Source organism: Umbelopsis ramanniana (assembly GCF_025399195.1).
Source record: "Umbelopsis ramanniana AG unplaced genomic scaffold K450scaffold_26, whole genome shotgun sequence".
In the NCBI taxonomy this organism is placed as follows: Eukaryota; Fungi; Mucoromycota; class Umbelopsidomycetes; order Umbelopsidales; family Umbelopsidaceae; genus Umbelopsis; species Umbelopsis ramanniana.
The window spans coordinates 175,818-192,016 of NW_026252112.1; the positions used below are offsets into that span (position 1 = coordinate 175,818).

Sequence of the window (16,199 nt, forward strand, 5' to 3'; positions counted from 1 at the left end):
GGCGAACCTATTGTCTTCGTTTGAACGGTCTCAAGAGCAGAATCATATTTCAACTGACTGATACAATAAATGTATGCAGTACCTGATGGTTGTTCCCATCTCGCTCAATGGATCATTAATGAATCGCGGTATTTTTATTTTATTTTTTATGAGTGGTTTGCATAAGTACATGATACAGTGTAAATGGCGGGGAATGGATTCTCTACGATGGGTTTTCTATGGCGTCCGTTTAGACACAGCTGGTGTCGACGGACATTATGAGGACAATAAAAAAAAAGTAGTGATTACATATAATAGATAGTATACAAGGCCGTTCGTTTATGACCTTCGTTGGAAACTCTTATCGGATAGTAGCAATTTCAGTCCTGTAGCGGTCTCCTTGTCTGAGCTGATAGCGTTGGTTCGAATAATACGATTTCGCAACATATCCTTGTTTTCCACCGTGGTGTAGGTGAGTTTAGGTGAAGTGATCGACGTTATTTCGCTTTCTTTTTTTCCAACACCTTCATCTTCCGTTGCCCACGATGAAGCAATACTAGCTCGACGAGACGACGACGCATTAGTTTCCGAACTGGGGTATTCTTCCGACGATGCTACACTTGGTGCTATATCTGCCATGGAGTGGATAGTGTCTCTTGCTTGCTCCAATAAGTTTGCATATTCTCGGACTTGGTTGTTGAGATCGGCCACTCTTCCATCATAGGTATACTGGTTGCTCTCCATCGAAGAGACGCGGGTTTGCATTTCCTCATTGTCGTCAAGAATCTATGATGATGCAAGTTAGCAAAAATGGGCCAAGAAGTTTTAGTATGAAATTAGTTTCATTACCTTGGAAAGATCGCCTTGAAATTGCCGCACTCGCTGCATGGTATCCGTATCCACCTTCTTTTGTGACAACACTGCTCTCTCCAGCAGAATTTGTAGATTGACATTCACTTCTTGTGTCGACACAAGGGTTTGTTCCATATTACCTATGAATCAAAAGAGAGTAGTTTAGAGACAGCATTCTCCTTCAAATGTCGTCGTCGTCGCCGCCTCGTGAAGCAATCTTGCTAAACAAAACGTTCCAGTACCTATGTTCTGAATATACGTACTAACTCTAGTTTTTGTACTCGTCTAAAGAAGGGTCAGTATGCAACAGCAGCAAAAATCAGTAACCATCCTTTGTACTTACAATATCTGTGGCCATGGATTGTAATTTCTTGGTCAATTTATCCATATCCTCGCGCACTTTGCCTATATCATATCTCGTCCGCTCGATATCACGGAGAATGATGTTTTGCTGGTCTTGACCTGATTCTATATCCATTCGCCGTGCTCGTGCTCGAGATGTTCGTAATGAAGATGATGGTCGCATCTTGGGTGGGTTTGTGGTTGTGTTCGGTGTTGGACGTGGCGCTGAGTAGCTACTTTGAAACTCGGTATTATCGATGCTGAGAGGTTGTCGAGATTCCACTTCGCGATTTATAGAGCTATGAGAATAACTCCTGTCGCTTGAGCTCCACCCTAACCACCATGGATGAAACAAATTCCTGATTTAGAATTGGAAAAAAAACCAGGAGAAGCGGATGAAATGGGTCTCTTTTTACCTGCTATGGAATGTCGCTCTGCTGAAACCTAGTGTGGGGTCCGATATTAGTTTTTTCACTTTTTCCTTTGTTTGCTGTCTTTATGTCCCTTACATCACAGTTATCGCTGGTCATTGGCAAACGCCATGCACCAGAAGAAAAAAACAAATATGGAAAAGGGAAAGGGCGGGTATGACGCACGGTCAAATCCGCCTTGGCCAAATTGCTCCGGTCCTGCCCAATGACTAACAGTATAAGCAGCTTCCGTCAATTCTGAACGATGTTGTAGGTATTTACAGGTAGCAAGTCCATAGATGATCCAAAGGGGAGTATTCAACAGTTTTTGCTTGTGCTTCAGGACATTTAATTATCCGCAAACCATGCAGATATTCAGAGTAATTTATGAATATTGCCCCTGATGCAACCGTCAATGGTTACTTAACGTAGCTGCACATTTGCATATATCTAAGCTATAACATTATCAGCGTCCGTGCTCCTCATAATACCACTATGCTAAAACATCACATGGTGATCAGGTTCTCCGTGAACCTCAACGAAGCAAGATGGTTTAAATGGTTATATTTGATTATGGGCTTGACTTAAACACCAAAATAAACTTTTTTACGCTACAATACTAAAGTTTCCAGCTGAAGGAAGGTTCTCAAAAAACGGAAAGAATTGCTAAACAAACCGCCAGCCATATGAGTGAGTGGTAGGATGGCTTTCAGAGCAGTAAGCGAAGCCGGGACTACTTTTTGATGACAAAAAAAAAATTCGTAACCGCCCCCGTGACTGACTCCGCTTGGAATAGCACAAGGGCTCGCTCGAGGTGACTGGCACATACACATTCAACACAAACACAAAATGCAACCTACCATCGCTAGAGCGGCTCGCTTGATTCAATTCGTTGGCCCTCGAAAGAACCTCTGGAAGGGCAAGTATTATGAACTTACTCACAAAAACCCTTACTTGGTCTAATGCTTTAACTATAGACAGTGCACCTCATGCTGGAAAGCATCCTTTAGAACCAGCCAATCTTGAGAAGCACGTCGCTCAAGCCAACCCAAAGGCCGAAATACAACAGCAAAAGGCTGCTACTACCTCAACTGCCAGTAAGGCACCATCAACTGGCTCTTCTGCCGCTGTTGAGTTCAGCCAAATACCCGCAAGATACAGACGCCCTGTCATCTCGGATATAGAGATGGAGGTTATCCAGGTAAGCAGACGGATTGTGTGAACAGGCAAAAAGCAGCAGAATGAAAATACTTATGCCCACATTTAACACTGTAGTCCGGAGGAGCATTCTAATATTGTCACTTGTTAAATACCTCACTATCAATCATTCATTCTTCCTTTCCTCTAAAACGGTGTGACATTGGGCTTGTGAGCTGTCTATCAATAATATAGAGCTTAATGTTTGTTAATTAAGACCTTTGTGCGTGGTAATGTGGTGGTGTGTTGAGACCCTGATTACTCTTTATTTCAAAAATTTTGCGAAAATTTAAAATTAAATTTGTGGCAAAAGTAATTTGATTGTGGTTAAAGGGATGGCGAATTTACGTTTAATAGTTAGTAAAGCTGCTCTATAGTCCCAGTGCCATTATTGTCCATTTAAAAGCTTGCCGAAAGTATCTAACTCGGAGGTGTAAGACGACCGTACTAAATATGGCAGCTTTGATAGCCTACAAGAGCAAGATGTGTTACTGGTCAATGAATTTCGCGTTGCAACTTTTCTACCCTGACTTACTTGTACGGCCGTCTTCTTTGTACAACCCCAGATACTTTGAGGCCCAGGAGGAACTTGGGACTTGGGTGAACTTGAGGAACTTGGAAGGAATTTGAGGAATTTGGGACTTGGGAGGAACTTCAGAGATTTAGGAAATCGATAGCAGAGATTTGTAATGGATGCTATTGAGGAGGTGCAGCTTGATGCCCAGCTTCTATACTTGTTACTCTCACCAAATCTCGGGCGTCAGAATACATGATTTCCCATTGCATTTCCTGAACGAGTCCATAGCCGTTACGCCGCCCGCTTCTAATCTATCAAGGTGGTCGTTAATCTGTTGGAGAGATTATATGCTTAAATTTGTTTAGTTTGGTTCAGCGTTCACGTTTCTCACACTGCTCGAATAATCTTGCTTATCGCTAAGTATATAAGCCTTGCTCTGTCAGAAAATGAGTTTATTGAGTGCGTGAAAGTCCTCGTTCTTCTATTCTCATCAATGTCTACTTATATGAGTTCGAAAGTCACGGGACTTTCGAGCCCTTTTACAAATTTCGATTGTAAATTTGACATTGATCGGTTCACAGTGGTTTACGATAAAGGGGGGGTTTTTTTTTTTTTTTTTTTTCTCAAGGCCTTCCTCAAAAGGGCTGAGATGGTAGACTGTCATTCTAGACATAGTTTGTGGTCAACGAATATCCATTCGTAAAATGAATATTCGCATCAAACAACTCTTGGATATGCAATATTATTTCCTTGATCAGATGCTGACTTTACTTCTAGTATTTTTAAAATCTTATAACTTACTGTCGTTGATATGTGTCGCCGTAAAAGATCTCCCCTTTGACATGATCGGTACTTTAATTTGTGTAGCCCTTTGTTGGTGAAATTGGGATCTGTACGCCTGTAGTTACACCAAGGCTACTGTCCCTAACACCCAATTGGTGTTGAAGCAGAGCACTTACTTTCATGTGCTCTCTTCTTTATGACACGGTGATTATTTCGCTCAACAGAACCCCAAAATTGCCTCAAGGGTACTGCGAGTAATACCTACTTTATGTCGAGACAAGACTCTTACTTCTGTGCTTTCTCACTAATGACATGGAGATATTCGCCAACAGATGCTAAAGGTTGCTATATCCCATAACCGAACTTTGGGATATCACTAAAGAGCCAATGTTCGAACTTGACTGTTTTTCTTTGTGTTTTTTGGACATGATGATCACCACGCTAACATAGCCTCAACGGAAAAACATGATTAGTAACACCCGATTTCTGTTGAGAAAAGGCTGTTAAATTCATGTGCTCTCTCCTTTATGGCATGGTGTATTCGCCAGCAGATGCCCAATATCCAAATTTGTTTATGCTCCGTTAATGAGGCTAGGTATCACCTACTTACCGTGTGTCATTCATCGCATGGTCAGAGTTATTGACAGTGTAAACCACGTTGATCGGATTACTACGGCTAGAATATACAGTTGTGTTACATGTATAAATCAATACCTTACGGATCCAACGTGGTACTCAACAAATTAGCAGACAATCATACTTTTTTATTTCATGAATGGAAGAATGAGAACCAAGGGAATTGCTATCTAGAATTGAATGATACGTCGAATTGTGCTCGAGAGTTTTACATATAGAGTTATTTGCGAATTTCCGTTTTGAGGTTAAAGGGAAGTCCCATACTTTTGTTGTCACTTTGGATGAATGCATTGATTGGAATATTCAGCAACAGGATATATCATCAGTAGAATTTGTATGATCGACATTAGAGAATGCAGCTTGGAAATATGATCGCTATTTTTTATAGCAGGTATGTTTTCCAGTTTTTTGAGAGTCACCCTACATTTTTCAAAAAATGCGTCTATGCAACGCGGATATTGATATAGATACTTCTGGAAACGCAGTACAGAGTGCTCTTCTAATGTACAACAATATAGCTGTCGGGTGCTCATCGGCATAACATATCAGAAATTGCGAATGGTCGTCTGTCAACTTAGACTTACGGCCAGCTCCTGGCTTTCTACCACTTATCGGTAATCGTCGTTCGTCATCGTCATTGTATGTTTTGATGTAGTGTTGCGCTGTCCTGACGTTAATTCCAGTCAAGAGCGCAGCCTGCTTGGCAGTCCTAACCCTGCTTAATCACGTAATCAAATAATTGTTCAATCTGATGTTCAGTGTATCGTCTATATGGCCCTCTTACCTTTCGTGATTGGTGCGTTTCCGTTGAGCTTTCGATGATTGTCATGGGTGAAGTCGTTTCTGTGGATAGCGTGTGGTCCGGTCCCACCATATCAATATCCATCAGAGGTCTCAAAGGTACCAGAATGTCATCGTCGTTTCCTCCTTCCTCCCCGATATCCATCGGTTGACTTGGTTTTTCCATCATAGTCTCCTCATTTTGCATGGTGGACTCTGTAGAGGTAGAGTTATCAGTTTCACACAATATCATGTTTTCGCCTTCAACAAATGCGATATTACTGTTTTCCATGTTATATGCTCAATATGTAAGGGCTCATAGTCCGTATATTCAATTTTCTATGAAAACCTGAAATTGCATTTATGACTATCCAGGCAAAATATAGCTAAAGTTTGCGTTTATTTTTTTGGACGGTTGGGACTGCTCCAGGGCTCATCCGACGTCTTAAGAGCAAAATTTCCAACCTCGAGGGTCTTGCAGAGCATGACTTCCATTGCAACACGGCACTTCCGACATCACATCGGACGATGCGTCACTCGTTCTGTCGTGCATAAGCGGCCACAACTTCGACAATATGCAGGCATTCCTCCTTCGAAGTCCCGTAAAGGGTCGCCTCAAGGCATAGGGGGTGTGTTTGAGCCTTTCCTCAAGCCTGTGAATGGGTCAGTGGTTCAAATCAATGGCATTGCTTGTTCACGTCAAAGCAGGAAAACTAATCGTCAGTATTCAGATCCAACGCTGAGTCTGTGAACGAGCCTTCGCCAGAACAAATAAAAACGTTGCGAGTTGAAGGTACCTACCGTTCGGTTTATGTGCTTGTCCTTTCGTCCCTTTAAATGGCCGCTCACACTGCACCACTTAGATATTCTTCCTAAAGATGAACAACTCAAAATGATAATCACTGGCGGTGGCATTACCATGCCTATAGAAAAGCAAAAGGCCGTCGTTCAGACTATATTGGATGCCATACAGCAAGATCAATTGCCTTCAATCACATTTTCGTCCATACTAGACCGTACGTTGAACCCATCGATTTCGTTGGATCCCGTCTAAATGCTCACATATTTTTAGTTAGCGGATCAAATGCCTCCCAGCTGACGGCGTTAGGAAATGTCGTCCTCCGAACTAGCAATAGTAAGTTGATAAAAAAAAGGACATATACATCTCAGGCTGCAAAACTGAATTGTGCTTTACAGAGGCTGCTCCAGTTGCATTATGCTTATACGAATGTGCCATGGCTGCTGGTGATGATTCTGGTGCTTTCAGCTACGCCAATATGCTCTATCGAGGTCAGCAAATAAGGACATAACCATCCTCTATTATATCGAATGACCGATACTAACTCATCATGGGATTGCATTATTTTCGTTCAGGTCACGGTGGAACAGTGAAGGACGTTGAGCGTGGAATACAAATTTTAACTGACTTGGCTCGAAAAGGACATCCTTATGCACAGATGAATCTGGCTGCCATTGTGATGCGTACCAAGAAGGACGGAGGAAAGACGGCAGTGCAGTTGTACGAATTGGCAGGGCGAGGTGGTTTGGATGTGGCGTGGACCGAGCTTGGTCGCATGTACCGTGCTGGACTTGGAGTAGAGCAAGATCATAGCAAAGCAGTGGAATACTTCCGCAAAGGTGCTCAGACAGGAAATACACAATGTAACTTCATGCTTGGTGTATATGCGTCCACGCCTCAAGCTGACGGCGCAGCAGATCAAGCAGCTGCTTTCAAATACTTCCAAAAGGCCGCCATCAAAGGTAACGCTCTTTGCTTACCACACCTTTTCCAAAACCTCTCCTAACCCTTCCTTTCAATAAGGTATGCCAGAGGCTCAGTATAATGTCGGTCTGCGTTACTTTACGGGCAATGGGGTTGAGCAAAATTTTGTCAATGCCGCCGAGTTCTACCAAATGGCAGCGGCACAGGGGTTCCCACTTGCTCAGTCAAATTTGGCGCGTATGTATTATGAAGGTCGAGGTGTGAAGCCTAATGTTGAAAAGGCAGAACAACTTTGGCAAACACTGGCAGACCGTGGCGGCCCTATTGGTAAGGATGCCGAAAAGTGTTTGCAGGATCTTGCCAATAGCCAAGGCAATAGAAAATCGGATAGCGGTAAATGTGCTATCATGTAGAAACCCCTGTATACCATATAAACACTGCTTTTTTCAAACCATAATCGCCTCACGTCTCAATGGAAGAATGGATTTTTGTCGTACAGTTTTTATTGTTGCTGTCTCTCTATTTTTAGTCAGTCAAAGCAACGCATTCAACTTCGACCTGAACGTCCTTGGGCAAACGGGCAACTTCGACGGCTGATCTGGCAGGCTTGGTCTCGGGGAAATACTGTAATAGACGCGGGATGAAAAACTGAAGAGAGTCGGGTTTGCATGGAATGAACAATTTAACTTACAGTGCCGTAAACCTCGTTCATGGCGACAAAGTCATTCATGTTCTTGATGAAGACGGTGGTCTTGACAACGCGGTTCAAAGAAGAACCAGAAGCCTTGAGAACTTCACCGAGGTTCTTCATGACCTGATGGGTCTGCTCCTGAATACCACCCTCGACGATTTCACCTACAAGTAAATCAGGATCAGTTTCTCCCCTGTCAACGGTCTACACCCCCATTTCTCCAGCCAATCCTTCATCTACTTACCAGTCTCGGGGATGACGGGAATCTGACCAGAGGTGTAAACAAGGTTGTTGACCTTGATAGCCTGGGCTGTACAAAGAAAGAGTCAGGAGGTAATTCATTTGCCTACAACACAGCATCACTCGAAAAAACACGACACGACGTGACATGTCACGTTTCTGTCAGTACTTACAGTATGGGCCAATGGCACTAGGAGCCTTGGAGGTTTCTGTTACGTCAAGTTAGCGGCTGTTCTGGAAGGGAGACGCGTTTTCATTATGTCGAGGCGGGAGTACTCACGGACAGGAGTAAGGGAAGACATGGTACGTTTGGATAGCAGAGAAGGCAGAAAGCGTAGAGACATCAGATCAAAAAATTATTATTTTTCAAAAATCGCCATGATAATCTATTGACCCAGCTTTTAAAAAACCCCTTTGGCTGTCAAAATAAAATTGATTCCCACAATGTCTGTCCGATGCCTGCACAAGCTGTGGTCGGCTTATTCCTTTGCTCTTTGTGACCCCCCCACGCTCTGCTTCAGTACGATGTTCAGTTCCCGCACACCCTGGCAAAAACGTCATCGTCACTGTTTCGAAGATCGTCGTTGTAGTCAAGATAAGGTTCATTGTGCTAGACTTCTGCATAATTTTGTTTGAACAAGAAAACCTAGGACTTCCTGTACGCTTCTTGATGTCTCATCTCCTGCATGCGTTTCTGGAATCATTGTTTCTGACGCAAATGGAGCGGCCCCTCAAGCGCACACCGCTGTGTACGAGTGCACGGTGATTTGTTACTGTGCAACAATTGGTGACATTGCTAAGAATGTAAATTCCGCTCAGAACGGTAGTTCATTTGGACTCGAGCTGAGAGGGCATGATGTTGACCGATTGGCACTTTCTGTGAGCTGCGACCGGGGTAGAGGAGCTTAACATTGTATCAGATTTTTTGGACTTCCGTATGGGAGCGCGGACATGAGGTGTCGCGCTAATACGGAAACAAACCCTGGAAAAAATTTAAACTCTTTCATTCCAAGCAGTGGCAGCAGCAGCTGGAAAAAAAATGGCTGACCACAGCTGTGGAACATGGACAGGTCAAATGCCTTTAGACATACCTATAAAAGCAAGACTCTTTCCATGTATGTTTTCAAGCTTTCCTCTGTCGCCGAACTTCCGGATGACCAAGCACGAACGGAGGATGCACCACTTTTTTTCTTCCACCGCAGCTTCCGTAGGTCGGTGGATGAACCCTGCTTGACGTGATGGTGGTACGCTTGCACAAGTGGGATGCACGGGCAGCATTGCCGCAAGCAAAATGATACGCTGACGATTTAGCTATGAAAGACGGCGATCCCAGCAAAGGATGCGCGTCATACATTTTAATTGATGGTCGACGCTAAAAGGTAAAGTTTCCGGGGATCGCTGAGAAATACTCAAGCTAAAAGGTAGGACGGACCGGAGACCAGGCGGCTAAATCCAATAACGCAAGCCGACGGAGTCAATAGAATAGAAAAAGTGAGCAGCGACGTTAAGCTTTACGTATTGGCTGGAATGACAAAAAAATGATCCAGATCTTCATCCTCGTTTAAGCCAACAAACAGCAAAACAATCGTCCAGGATTGGCAAGAACGCAGGCGGCGAGGGAAGCAGCACATTGGGCATTGGAGATCCACAGCCAATGAAGGATCGACCCTGCGTGCGGGGTTTAAGCTCTAGCATTATTTAGCCGGGTCGGGGGGAGAGGAAGAAGACAAAGGAGACGCAAAGAAACACTGAGGGAAGGAAAAGCATCATAATATTGGTTTTATGGAAGTGAGATGGTGGAAAGAAGGAGAAGACTAGATGATAGATAATAACATAGTTAACACTGGTTGGTTTGGTTTGGCTTGTTGCCCTTATCCCTTGTGTTAGAAAAATGGGGCCCCCCAACCTACTCTGATACAGAAGAGAGAGTCCATCCAAGCCAAAATGGTATTTCCCGGTCGTTCATTATTATTTTTCCACCTTTTCTTCTTCTTCTTACTCTTGTAATTCCTAATTCTGAAAAAGAACATGTCCGTCACTATCAATAACCCGTCTGAAGAGATTGCTCTTATGCGAAAGCTCCATGGTAACCTTGTTCTTGAGGAATCTGGCTTTCTCAAGAAAGTCACGCAAAAGGACTCTACTTTGAACAAGAAGGCTGCTGATACCTACTACAGCAACTGGAAGGATAAGAAACAGCTCGCTAACAATGAAGAGCATGTTGAAAACAGACGCGAGCACGCTCAAGTCATGACCAACGCTTTCTACGATTTAGTCACTGATTTCTATGAATACGGTAAGTGGACGCTCCCCTTCTTACGAAAGCTATGACGTGCTTTTACTAACCCAGCTATTTGACGCGCGTAGGTTGGGGCCAGTCTTTCCACTTTGCCAGACTCTACAAGGGTAAGATGTCACTTTTTTTCAGGGCGGGAGCGACAGAACATGTCACGCTGGATAGAAAGAGAGAATAATAGCGTGGGCCTATTACACAGTTCCGATGGGCAGGACACCTGGTGGGGGGGGGGGTCATATCTTTTCCTGCCTATGAATCGTCGCACGAATTGAGTGTGTCGCATCATCACATTGTCTTTGCCACTTATTCTGATTTTCTTATTTTTATTTTTTTTCTTTCTCACCTTTCCCAGGCGATAGCTTTGAAGAAAACATCAAGCGTCACGAAGCATATCTTGCTCTCAAGCTTGGATTGAAGAGCGGTGATAAAGTTTTGGTAAGATTGAAATGCCTATTTATGTGAATTTTTACCGAAATCAGTACGCAAGAGGACATTCCATTGACCTGTTATTTTTTTTTTTATCTTTTACTCAAAAACAGGATGTTGGCTGCGGTGTCGGTAAGTTTTAGTTTGAGTTTGTGAAACCATACAGTTTGTGGTTCCTCGTCATTAATCATCCGCCAAATCACCCAGGTGGTCCACTCCGTGAGGTTGTCAAAGCTTCACAGTATGCTCATGTCACTGGTATCAACAACAACTCATATCAAATTGAACGTTGCCAAGCTTACTCTATCAAGTATGGTTTGACCCCACATACCGATTTCGTCAAGGGTGACTTCACCAACATGCCCTTGGAAAACCAAACCTTCGACGGTGTCTTCTCTGTTGAAGCAACAGTTCATGCCCCCAAGCTTGAAATGGTGTACGGTGAAATCTACCGTGTGTTGAAGCCTGGTGGTAGATTCGCTTGTTATGAATGGTGCACAACACCTTCGTATGATGAAAAGGACCTTTCACAAAAGAAGGTCATCCATGCCATTGAAGAGGGTAACTCTATCTCAAAGTTGTATACTACGCAACAGTGCTTGGCTGCTCTCAAGTCGGTTGGCTTTAAGGTTTTGGAAGAAGGTGATGCAGCTATCCTTGACGATGCAACTGAGCCTTGGTACAACACCCTCAAGGCTCCCGAAGGCTTGCGAGGCATGCTGAGAAGCCCATGGGGCAGATTTTACACTCACTCCTTGCTCACCTTCTTCAGTAAGTTTGGTGTTGTTCCCCCTGGTGTTTTGGAAACTTCTCAGCTTCTCAATGACGCTGCCGATTACTTGGTTAAGGGTGGTGAAATGAATATCTTCACCCCTATGTACTTCTTTGTCGTCGAAAAGCCTTTGGATGGGTAAATAGTGTCTAATATCCTCTCACATCTTGTATTTTCTCCTCCTCTTCCCCCTCTTTCGCCACCTTTTTATTCATAGTCATGAGAATTTATTTTTGCCTATTTAAAAAACGGTTTACCACTTTTTTCTTTCTTCGATGCAAGTGAAATCATTGTATTTCATACTGCTTCATAATTTGGCTCCCAAAAAGAATAAAATATCAAAAACAACCTTCGGGACAAACTCAAACAATGGGATCGGGGTTAGGTGAGGTATGTGCGTTGCTGGCATCGCCGTGTATTGTTTGTGGGTAATTATGGATAAATATGTTTATACAATGAAGGCTTTTTATATATTCATAAACCTGTGGTATGCCCCATTCTTCTAGGTTGACCACTATGCTGCCTCTATAGCACGGTGGCGGCCTATCGCTCAGTGGGGGCTATTGGTCATTTTACGTAGACTAACAGGTATCTTGATCATCTTTCCATGCAGGCGATAAAAGCAGTACTGTCGCTGAGGCAGGACAATGATTCTTTTCCTACCTCGTTCAATGTGCGAGTCGAAGACTTCATAAGCGGCCTGATCATCCATACCGCCATCTTGCAGCAATAATTGAACATTGTCATCAAACGCCATCCATTGTTCACCGTGTTCGTCAGACACCGTTTGGAAACACCATTTCCATTCTAGTTGGCCCACCGCTGGATTCTGTCGAGCAGACATGCGAGGTGATTGCATGTGGGATACCGATGGGTCATGGTTGTTGACATCTGATCCGGGATCGAGTTTCGGATCCATAGGCAGGTGTTGTGGAAGCATCGCAGGATGTAGCATTGGACTAGATATGGTGGTGGTTTCTAACATCATGGCATGCATTGGAAGCATGTGGGGTATCCCTATAGGTGGAGCATGGTGGTGTGGTGGGTGATGTAAAGGAGGGGGAGGGCCATGATGAAGACCATAGAGTTCTGGGTATTCCTGTGGTACAAGGTCTGGTGGCTGGAACATTAGTCCCGGAGGATGATGTGGGTGGGGACCATAGTATCCCATCATTGCAGAAGCTTCATCCAAGTAGTGTGAGTCAGCTTGACCTACATCACCCATCCACGGCATGCCATAGGGTATCGTGTGAGGACCACCATACGGATCGAACATAGGCATACCCTTATCCATACCACCAAAAGGATGATTATGCCCCCATGCCGACGGACTATGTCTTGTCACCTTCCAGTCCGAACTATCTCCCTTACGCCGTCGACTGGTGCTTCGTCGTCGTAATGGTTTCCGTTCAACTCGGTCTTCATCGCTCTGTGCAGATGGCTCATAGTATGAATGGCGTCCTCCATGTTTCCTACGAGAACTGCTCGTCGATAAACTTCGCCTGAGTTGTGGTTTGATATCATCGGACTCATCGCCATCCTTCAAAGCCAGGTTGATTTTGGCCGACCTGTCGATGATTTCTTTCATCTTGGAGTGATACTCTTCGTCATATTCTTGGTTACTGAGGATGTCCATGCTAGTAGTGGAAAGAGAAATCCCTCGGTCGTAATATGTTCAGAACCATAGAAAAAAGAAGAAATCATTAACCGGCAGACCACCCGGCAAAAATGGCTCCATTGTTTACGTGTGACCACATCCAGTGTTTGTCTTTTCCGCGCTACTTGAAAACTGGTAAGGAGGGTTGCTAAACGTCACAGAAGCAAATAGAAAGAAAGGGTTATCGACCGCCAACGGCTATGTGAGGTCTTTTATCAACGAAAAGCATGCCGTTCCTGTACCTACGACATGGTCTAACTCGTTGTTGCACTATTGTAAGAAACCCCACCACTGATAAACATAACCTTCTGGTCACACGGCATCGCACCCTCCCAAAAATCCATTCAACAGGTCAGCTGTGTTGCAATAAACCCGATTTTTTTAATAGGTCGTTAGAGTCAGTGAACCGACACTGCTGAATGTATAAATAACAATCGGTCCATTACGCTATGTGACAGAGATGTGATGGTGTTGTTAGGGAGGTACTGATAAAATGTCGCCATGCAATCATTCGTCGTTTTCGTGTGGCCATGCCACTAAAATAATCGGGTGGTAATATCTTTCGGGAACACTGCGTCTCTCGGAAGTTGATTGATACATCATGGACCGGAATTTAAGTGACCTGATTCTTTTGCTGAATACTTTGTGAGAATGATACGCAGTTACACATCCAGCAGTGTGTATTTCGGCGTGCTCGAGCCACTTGCACTGGAAACCACAGATGCCCGCTCTACACAGATAGAGCTGAATGTTGCCATAGAAGTATCTATCGTCTAATCACAAGCTATAGCTGCATGTTAGCGGTTGCTACTACCTTTGGATTGGCTGTGTAGCCTATGAGTCGCCTTCGCACCTCGTCACGGTAATTGGGATTGGCAGGCCGTATGTTTCTTTCAAGCATCAAGTCAACCTGCACGGACCAACCACGAATGCTCAGCGGGAGACCATAGTCGTCATCGTATCATTAACTGGACACACGGCAGAGATTAATTATTTCAGTCTTGCTTTGTGCAATGTTTACCTCCACAAATGCCAAAAGTACCGCTGTGGGAACCACCACCAAATTGGCATAGCCCTGACCCACTATCATCCGGCCTCAGCAGACTTTTGTTACTCGAATGATATCCTCACCCATACCTCAACTGTTACTTCTTGAAACTATACTGCGTTTTACGTCACTTGCGTATAAGTTGCTAGGAGAGCTTATGAACATAAGATTGATCTAATAGTACCCCGACCTTTCATCAGTTGCACGTGGCTATGTTCAACTTACAGCTTAGCGATTTTTGCGAACAGAACTTTGCGAGACCACATGCAAAGCTTAAAACACGTACTACCGGAAAGTGCCCGTATGCACCGTTCATCTCTTCATCATTCTAGACAGTAAATCGAACCAAGAATCGCCATCCTCCTACACTATGTAGAGCATTATTCAACACTCAAAAGAAGGAAGCATGTTGCCTACCTTGACTGATTTCATGAGCAGGCCAACAATGCAAAACACGCCGTCTTACTGATGCGAACCACAGTGACGTGAAAATTTTCCCCCAAATTTTGCAGGACCGCCTTGGAATAGGATACCGCCAAGTGCTACAACCTTGATATTTACAAGCTATCTTTTCTCCTTTTCACTTTTTATTCAACCATGGCTGGTCTTTATGCCTTGTACGCGCAATTTCTCACCATGCCCCTTCCAAAGGGGCCGTTCACTGACCAAGTGGTGATTATCACGGGTTCAAATTGTGGTATAGGGCTGGAAGCTGCCCGTCATTACGTTCAACTGAACGCCAAAAAAGTCATCCTTGCCGTTAGAAACTTAGCAGCCGGAAATGACGCCAAAAAATCTATTGAAGAAACAACAAAACGCTTAGACGTTGTTGAAGTATGGGATCTCGATATGTCAACCTCTGCTTCTGTTCAAGCGTTCGTCCAGAGAGTCAAGACAGAGCTGCCTCGACTTGATGTTGCGGCATTAAACGCAGGGGTGGCCACCATCGAATGGACTGTCTCCCCGGACGGCTTTGAGCAGACGCTTCAAGTCAACGTCATCTCCACTGCTCTTCTCGCTGTACTTCTCCTACCCAAGCTTTATGCTACTGCTGATGAATATGGCGTAACGCCCCGACTCTCCATCACGTCTTCGGGGATTCATGAGGTTTTGCCGCTGCCTGAAGTGCCGCAAGACGAAAATGTGATCCAGTGGCTCAACACTGAGAAGCACTTTGATACCAAACTTGGCTATTATCAGGTCTCCAAGCTGCTCGAGGTGTTTTACTTTCAGGAGCTCGCCAAGCATATCAAGGAAAGAGAAGCTGGCAAACCCAAAGTCATCCTGAACATGATCGATCCTGGTCTCTGTCATTCTAACCTGCTTAGACATCGTGATTCGCTGATGTTCAGAGTGATTAAGTTTCTCCTTGCAAGATCATCTGAGGTTGGCTCGAGAACGATCGTCAATGCCAGTGAAAATGATAATTTTGAGACGCACGGGAAATACCTCAGCAACTGTGTCGTGTTTCCGTAAGTATGTCATACTGTTGAATTCCGTTGGTAGTCGTAAGAACTGACATTTTTCGCTTTTACCTAATAGTACTGCAGAGCATGTGAGAAGCGACAAAGGCAAGGAGGCACAAGTGAAGATTTGGAACGAGATGCATGATATTCTGTACAAGATCAATCCCGAGACAGCTGCCATTGTCGATGGACAGTAGTGCCTTTAGTCATCCTCGCTCGATGAAATTTTTCTATGCCCGTATTCTACCATTAGTGATATACCATCCACCTTTGTACACAGACAAGTCCGCACTTGTCAACTGGAGCTGCTTCAACGGTTTCAGTGAATAAATTTAGTATACTTTTAGTGCTCAGAACGGACTGTAGACATTCCCGGTATAGATT

At 44.2% G+C, this 16,199-nt stretch overlaps 8 protein-coding genes across 8 annotated transcripts; 4 read left to right on the plus strand and 4 right to left on the minus strand.

The window, feature by feature from the left end:
- Positions 1-309: 309 nt before the first annotated feature.
- On the minus strand, positions 310-1,721 carry K450DRAFT_240476 (uncharacterized protein). Its single transcript, XM_051588935.1, has 6 exons — positions 1,683-1,721; positions 1,590-1,617; positions 1,175-1,532; positions 1,095-1,116; positions 829-971; positions 310-765 (listed from the first exon to the last, which is right to left on the minus strand). Exons 3-6 carry the CDS (start codon positions 1,355-1,357, stop codon positions 319-321), a joined length of 795 nt encoding a protein of 264 aa, XP_051444820.1. The 5' UTR covers positions 1,358-1,532; positions 1,590-1,617; positions 1,683-1,721; the 3' UTR covers positions 310-318.
- Positions 1,722-4,643: 2,922 nt separating this feature from the next.
- Positions 4,644-4,828, plus strand: K450DRAFT_240480 (uncharacterized protein; the record flags this gene model as incomplete). Its single annotated transcript, XM_051588936.1, has 1 exon — positions 4,644-4,828. Exon 1 carries the CDS (start codon positions 4,666-4,668, stop codon positions 4,825-4,827), a length of 162 nt encoding a protein of 53 aa, XP_051444821.1. The 5' UTR covers positions 4,644-4,665.
- Positions 4,829-5,271: 443 nt separating this feature from the next.
- On the minus strand, positions 5,272-5,749 carry K450DRAFT_240484 (uncharacterized protein; the record flags this gene model as incomplete). Its single annotated transcript, XM_051588937.1, has 1 exon — positions 5,272-5,749. One exon carries the CDS (start codon positions 5,747-5,749, stop codon positions 5,426-5,428), a length of 324 nt encoding a protein of 107 aa, XP_051444822.1. The 3' UTR covers positions 5,272-5,425.
- Positions 5,750-5,972: 223 nt separating this feature from the next.
- K450DRAFT_240486 (uncharacterized protein) lies at positions 5,973-7,676 on the plus strand. Its single transcript, XM_051588938.1, has 7 exons — positions 5,973-6,159; positions 6,228-6,289; positions 6,360-6,512; positions 6,569-6,631; positions 6,694-6,786; positions 6,871-7,257; positions 7,319-7,676. Exons 1-7 carry the CDS (start codon positions 5,981-5,983, stop codon positions 7,630-7,632), a joined length of 1,251 nt encoding a protein of 416 aa, XP_051444823.1. The 5' UTR covers positions 5,973-5,980; the 3' UTR covers positions 7,633-7,676.
- A 6-nt stretch (positions 7,677-7,682) lies between these two features.
- Positions 7,683-8,885, minus strand: K450DRAFT_240494 (uncharacterized protein). Its single transcript, XM_051588939.1, has 5 exons — positions 8,431-8,885; positions 8,324-8,359; positions 8,155-8,220; positions 7,911-8,074; positions 7,683-7,843 (listed from the first exon to the last, which is right to left on the minus strand). The coding sequence occupies exons 1-5, from the start codon at positions 8,492-8,494 to the stop codon at positions 7,745-7,747; spliced, it is 429 nt and encodes a 142-aa protein (XP_051444824.1). The 5' UTR covers positions 8,495-8,885; the 3' UTR covers positions 7,683-7,744.
- A 1,183-nt stretch (positions 8,886-10,068) lies between these two features.
- Positions 10,069-11,990, plus strand: K450DRAFT_240500 (uncharacterized protein). The gene is made up of 6 exons (XM_051588940.1): positions 10,069-10,097; positions 10,176-10,446; positions 10,518-10,556; positions 10,799-10,881; positions 10,986-11,004; positions 11,080-11,990. Exons 1-6 carry the CDS (start codon positions 10,095-10,097, stop codon positions 11,784-11,786), a joined length of 1,122 nt encoding a protein of 373 aa, XP_051444825.1. The 5' UTR covers positions 10,069-10,094; the 3' UTR covers positions 11,787-11,990.
- On the minus strand, positions 11,991-13,404 carry K450DRAFT_240504 (uncharacterized protein). Its single transcript, XM_051588941.1, has one exon. The coding sequence runs from the start codon at positions 13,278-13,280 to the stop codon at positions 12,195-12,197; it is 1,086 nt and encodes a 361-aa protein (XP_051444826.1). The 5' UTR covers positions 13,281-13,404; the 3' UTR covers positions 11,991-12,194.
- A 1,581-nt stretch (positions 13,405-14,985) lies between these two features.
- Positions 14,986-16,012, plus strand: K450DRAFT_265732 (uncharacterized protein; the record flags this gene model as incomplete). The annotated part of the gene is made up of 2 exons (XM_051592799.1): positions 14,986-15,821; positions 15,892-16,012. 2 exons carry the CDS (start codon positions 14,986-14,988, stop codon positions 16,010-16,012), a joined length of 957 nt encoding a protein of 318 aa, XP_051444827.1.
- Positions 16,013-16,199: the final 187 nt, after the last annotated feature.